At 42.4% G+C, this 6,703-nt stretch overlaps 1 protein-coding gene across 1 annotated transcript in view; it reads left to right on the top strand.

Annotated features, from left to right (window-relative positions):
• Positions 1–226: 226 nt before the first annotated feature.
• APPBP2 (amyloid beta precursor protein binding protein 2) overlaps positions 227–6,703 on the top strand; it is a 62,103-nt gene continuing 55,626 nt past the window's right edge. Inside the window, exon 1 of the mRNA XM_080827558.1 lies at positions 227–639. Coding sequence (XP_080683684.1) covers positions 502–639 — 138 coding nt within the window. The 5' untranslated portion in view covers positions 227–501. The remainder of the gene's footprint in view (positions 640–6,703) is intronic.

Here is a 6,703-nt window from a genome sequence, read left to right as displayed (position 1 = left end):
ACGCTCCTGCGGAGTTCGGCACGGGAGAGAGTTACTCGTCCCAGTGTAAAATGCCCACTCCCATCCACCAAGTCCGGCCCGCTCAGAAAGTACGATCTCTGTGGAAACAATCAAGGCTCTTTTCTCCCCAAGTTTTCCGCCTGCCGCATTCCTTCCCTCGGCGCGTCGGCGTGCACTGACGTCATGACGCCGCACACGCAACCCCGCCCCTGCAGAGCTCCGCGCTGGGACGGAACCCGGGTTTCTCTCAAACCCGGAATGTGAGGCCTGGGCTTAGCGCTCTCTGGCTCCGTGCCCCGCTGTTTATCCGGGCCTGCGTGCGCCGCTGTTGCCCTATAGCTCGCCCCGGAGGAGCCAGGGCGGCCGTGCGCTTCTGCCCTGTGCCCGCGTGGCTGCCGCCGCCCGTCCGAATCCTCCGGGGCCGCAGAGGAGTTAGCTACGGAGGGAGGCGGGGGCCTTCGGGAGGAGGAGGCGGAGGAGGCGGAGGAGGAGGGAAGGAAGATGGCGGCCGTGGAACTAGAGTGGATCCCAGAGACTCTGTATAACACCGCCATCTCCGCTGTCGTGGACAACTACATCCGCTCCCGCCGAGACATCCGCTCCTTGCCCGAGAACATCCAGTTCGATGTTTACTACAAGGTACGGGCGGTGGGCCTGCTCTCCGCTCCCCTGCGGCAACCCCGGGGGCCGCACCCCCTTCCACGTCTGCGAACCCTCGCTGTTAACCCCTCACCCCTCGTAGCAGGATCGTCTCCCGAGACATCTGGTGCGGTCTCTAGGTTACCAGTAGGAATACCCTGTCTCCATGTCCTCTGTCTCAAGCTCTTGGGCCTTGATTGGTATCTCTTCCTAATGAGACTCCCCATTTTTTGGTGTTCCCTCCTACACTGTGCCCGCTCCCCAGCCCCCCCCCCCCCCGCTCCCAGTTTGGGTAGGCCTTTTGCGTGGACTTCCTCTATTGCGCCCCTGTCCCACTCAGTCCTTCACTTCCAGCCTGTGCCTTCAGGATATTTTTTGCCCTTTACCCAGATGAAGTGTCAGCATTAGCTGAACTTTTTTGCTCTGCTCTTATCCCCCCTTCCTACTTTCTCTTCTTGCCGCCCCTCATCCCAAGAATCTTTTCTCCTTCGTGTTCTTCGTTTCTCCTTTCTCATCCTAATGGAGAGGGAGTTGAGGATTTACTGGAGATAGTTGTGTGCTTTATTCGCATATCCTTTAAAGCTTTGGTTTTTGTTTATACTTGGGGTCGAATTGGGGATTTTGTTAATATGTGAGTGGTGATAAACTGAAAGGAAAGGGGGAAATCTTTCCTGAAAGAAAAAAAAATGCTTTAGAATTTAAATTATGTTTATGTATTTGAAAGTTGCAATCTTGCAGCATTCCTAAATAGCTCCCCCTCAGAAATCTGAACAAAAAGTCTCCCAAGTCACTCTCCAAGGAGTTTCAAGGGTAAGTGTCTTAGACGTGGACAATTTTTGCAATGTTTGGAGAGGGAGGAGAACTTTATGAACTCGGAGCCTCCCTTTCCTCCCCCCCCCCACATTTGAATGTGAACAGTGGACTTATTATTCAGTCCTCATTGCCTTGAATCAGCGTGGTTAACTCTCCAGTAGTCTCCAGTAGCCACCCGTGCAAAATGTGACCAGAAGTGGAGTATGACTTATTTTTTAGATCTTAAATACTTCTTGATTAGTAACTTGGCTAGAACACAGCATAAACTGATATTTAACAGATGTGTATGTTCTTATATATGTATGGTGTTTTGTGGCAGTTGTTTTATTGGGAAGATTGCCCACTTTCTCCACCCCAGAATAATTTTTCAGAAAGCAGCTGACTTGCTACATTCTACTAAATCCAGCTGCATTACACCAGTTCTAACAATTCAGATGACTTTTTTCCCCCATACAAATTTGGAGAAGATTTATTTTGGTTATTAATTTTATTATTTGGCCCTGGGGTAGAGAAAACCTCCCTTCATCCTAAAGCCCTCTGATAAATTGATTTACTTTTGTATGTATCTAAGGAAATTTTGTATATTTAAGATTCATTCCTCCCAAGGTAGGAGGAATTTGAAATTTGTCTTTCCCAGCCTGGGGAACTACTGCTTTATGTGTATGCTTACTCTGTCCATTATATTAAATCTTATGTAATCTTTTACACTCCTAAGAGGACATAATTGGAAATTCAAGCAAAATACGGTTACTGTTTGAATTCCCTCAGAGTATACTTGACCATCTTCTAATAACTTTTGCTCCTGATTGAAGCTTTTCATTTGGAGATTATTATTAGTATGAACAGATGGTGCATTTGCCACATCTTCTGTTTCACATAAATTCAAAGTTTTAATATTGCTTCTTTTTGGTACACTTCTAAATTGTTCTATGTCTGATGAAAGTGTGGCAGTGTGCTAAAGTGCAGGAAGGTATTTAACATGTGCCTGGAACTGTGTTAAGTGCTTTTACACGTGTTGTCTTGTTTGATTCTCAAAAGTAAACCATGGGGTAAGGCATAACCCTTTGTTAAAGGTGATAAAATTAAGTAATTTAGTCAAGGACTAATACTTAGTATTTAGTTTCTGTGTTCTTGTTTTCTTGCTTGAAAAGATTTTGCATTTTGAGGTAATTGATGAAAGACATTTATAGAACAAATTCCTGGACTTGAATCTTTCGTGGAGATAGAAGAAGGAGCTTCTCTTTAAAACGTGGTATCAATACATAAATATAAATATTTTTTAAACATTTGAATGCATATGAATATAAGATACTCATCCCCTTTTAAGGCTATTTACAAGTTTGCAATTTTATCCAATTTAGAACCAAGGAGAAAGTCATTATCAGATTCCTTCAGCAGTCCCAGCTTCCAGCAATAGGCATAGTCACATACAAAATTAGAATATTTGTGGAATCAAAAAATACCCCAATCCTCTTGATTGTTGTAGTTCAATGTAACTGTGTTAATTTTTTTGTGAGTAGCTTCAGGCAAAGGCATAGTCTTTAGACTATTAGGAGATGGGGTTATGGAATGAATAGATGAGGTAGGCATGCTGACTGCTCCCTAAGGAAGGGAAAGGAGAGAGGTGTTGATATATAGAAAAGGTAAAATGTAAAGGGATTTTTTTTTTAAAGAATGGAAGACATTAGAATATATTTATTGGCTGAATGGCAGAAACCAAAATGGAATGAGAGTCCAGTTGTACAAGTGAGGTGGGAAATGAATGAAGCAGAATCCCTGGACAGGAGAATTAATTAACGAGTCCTACCTCTTCCTTCACCATGCATAAATTAAGGTACTGGTCTTAAATTGAAGTATGTATCTAAGGAAGAAGCAAGAATACTTGCTTCTCTGAGATCGGATGGAAAGTGTTGTGGACATAAAGTATCAGCGTAGTGACGTTTGCAAAGAATGGTTGTCACGAATGGGAAGATCATCAGCTTAGAGGAAGGGATAAGAGTGGTGGTTTCTGTTTTGGAAGGCCACACTGAAGTTGGAAATGGCTGCTGATGTATATGGGAAGGGAAGTTCACCAAAAAATGTGTTTTAAAAAATAGCAAGTGGGGAGCACCTGGGTGGCTCAGTTGGTTAAGTGGCCAGCCCTTGATTTCCACTCAGGTCATGGTCTCAGGGTGGTAAGATCCAGCTGGCATCGGGCTCTATGGTTGCCAGGGAGTGCGCTTGGGACTCTCTTTCTGTCTCCCTCTGCCCTACCACACCCCCATGCGCTGTCTCTCCTTCTCTCTCTCTCTCAAATAAAATTTTTTTTTAAATGACAGGTGGGAAAACATGAAATTTTTAAAAATGACAGGTGGTATAGATGGCTCAGTAAAAATCCATATTTTACAAAATAATGTTATTGAATCTGAATAGCTTTTAACCAGGGGTGCTCATTTAGGTATAGAAACGGAAAGATAAATAGAAGGAATTGTAAAATTATATACCAAGTGAAAGCAAACAGAGTGAAGGCCTGATTTTTTTTTTTTTTAAGATTGTATTTATTTACTTGTCAGACAGAGAGCACAAGCAGGGGGAGGCATAGAGGGAAAAGCATACACACACACACACACACACACACACACACACAAACACACACACCCCGCTGAGCAAGGAACCTGACACAGGACTCAGTCACGGGACCCCAGGACCATGACCCGAGCTGAAGGCAGATGCCCAACCAGCTGAGCCACCCAGGTGTCCCTGAAGGGCTGGGTTTTTTAAAGAATGAAGTTTATGATCTTTTAAACTGCTGAACGGGGCGCCTGGGTGGCTCAGTTGGTTGAGCAACTGCCTTCGGCTCAGGTCATAATCCCGGACTTCCAGGATCGAGTCCCGCATTGGGCTCCCAGCAGCTTGGGGAGTCTGCTTCTCCCTCTGATCTTCTCTTCTCTCATGCTCTCTCTCATTCATTCTCTCTCAAATAAATAAATAAAATCTTAAAAAAAAAAAAAACTGCTGAAGGGTCTATTTTGTATCCTATTCCAATTACAAAATTGGCCATAAAATTGAGTTTTGGTTAGGTAAAGTGTTTCCATAATATGTTCTACTTAATATTTTCAGTCTTAACAATTTTGGCTTTTATTATAATTGTAAGTCTTATGCTGAAAACCGTTAATAACTTTAGAGTTAATTTTTTCTTTTTCTACGTATATTTCTGTTGTATACCTATATAATGCTTCAACTAATTTTCTGATAAACTTTTAGTTGTTAACAAATTGAAAAAAAATTCTTGCAACATATTTGACAGCCAGAGAGTTAATAATCTTTTCATATAAAGAGCTCTTGGGCTTAATAAAATTGAGAACTTAAATTTATGGGGTAGGGGCATAAAAGACCATAAATAGCCCTCTATACCATGTATCTCTGGATGGTAAGGTAATATGTTATAAATAATATCAGCTTATCTCAGTTTAAGCTGTGAATATATCTGATATATGAATCAGGCACTCAGAACTTTATTGGTATAGGAAAGTGATTAAATATTGAAGTTCGTCTGGAGGAATTATATGAGAATAAATGAGTCAAAGAAATTTCGAAGATGCACAATACTTAGGAGAGATATGCGTTATAAGATAGTAAAGTATATTAGAAAGCCACGTATTTTAAAACAGTGTAGCATCGGGGTGCCTGGATGGCTGTTGTTAAGCTTCTGCCTTTGGCTTAGGTCATGATCCCAGGGTACTGGAATTGAGCCCTGTGTCAGGCTCCTTGCTCCACCAGAAGTCTGCTTCTCCCTGTCCTGCTCCCCCTGCATGTGTTCCCTCTCCCGCTATATCTCTCTGTGTCAAATAAATAAATAAAATCTTAAAAAAAAAAAAAAGTGTAGCATTGGCACAAGAACAGCAGAGAGATTATAGAACATAGGAAGCAGTCTAGATAGAAATCAGAGCATATTTAAGAATTGTTAAATGAGGGGCGCCTGGGTGGCTCAGTTGGTTAAGCCACTGCCTTTGGCTTAGGTCATGATCCCAAGATCCTGGGATCAAGTCCCGCATGGGGCTCCTTGCTCGCCGGGGAGCCTGCTTCTCTCTCTTCCTCTGCCTGCCACTCTGCCTGCTTGTGCGTGCGCGTGCACGGTCTCTCTCTCTCTGGCAAATAAATAAATTAAATCTTTTTTTAAAAATTTGTTAAATAAGAAAGTTATGGGACAATGCTTATTTTAAATGGGGAAATGTATGGAAATATTTTGGGCATCTCTTTGTTTAGAGAAAAGTTAGACCCCTATGTCATACCATATAGTAAAATGACTTTCAGGTCAGTTAAAGATTTAAATATAGCTGGGACGCCTGGATGGCTGTCTGTTTAGTGTTCAGCTCTTTGTTTTGGCACAGGTCATGATCTTATGTTTGTGGTGCTTGGTATGGAGTCTGAATAAGATTCTCTCTCTCCCTTTCCCTTTGCCCCTCTCCACCCTTGCTCTCTCTCTCTCTCAAATAAATGGATAAAATCTTTAAAAACAAAAAAAAGATTGAAATATGGCAAATGAAATCATAAAAGTTTCAGAATGGGGTGTCTGGGTGGCTTAATCAGTTAAGCATCTGACTCTTGATTTCGGCTCAGGTCATGATCTCAGGGTCATGAGATCAAGCCCCGTGTGGAATTCCAAGCTCAGCTCACAGAGTCTGCTTGTCCCTCTCCCTCTGCTCCTCCCTCTCCCTCTCAAATGAACAAATAAAAAAATAAAAACTTTTTTTTTTAAGATTTTATTTATTTATTTGACAGACAGAGATCACAAGTAGACAGAGAGGCAGGCAGAGAGAGAGGAGGAAGCAGGCTCCCCGCGGAGCAGAGAGCCCGATGCGGGGCTCGATCCCAGGACCCTGAGATCATGACCCGAGCCGAAGGCAGAGGCTTTAACCCACTGAGCCACTCAGGTGCCCCAAAAATAAAAACTTTTTTAAAAGTACCAATAAATTATTGGGTCAGTGTCTTATAGTGGGAAATGACTGAAATTTCTTTTTTAAAGAAATTATTAAGGGTGCCTACGTGGCTTAAGTCTGTTAAGAGGTTGCCGTTCGGTTAGGTCATGATCCTGGTCATGATTCTGCTTCTCCCTCTGCCCCTTCCCCTGCACACGTGTGCTCTTTCTCTCTCTCAAATAAATAAAATATTTAAAAAATTATTAAGGTACTTTACAAATTTTTAAAATGTCAAACATTATAAAAATAAGTCATGTAACAGGCAGAGTCCTCTGTTACAGTGGCCAACATTG

Source organism: Martes martes (assembly GCF_963455335.1).
Source record: "Martes martes genome assembly, chromosome: 16".
NCBI classification, from domain to species: Eukaryota; Metazoa; Chordata; class Mammalia; order Carnivora; family Mustelidae; genus Martes; species Martes martes.
Note: the sequence above shows the minus strand (reverse complement) of the source record. Positions and strands in the feature narration are given on the sequence as shown.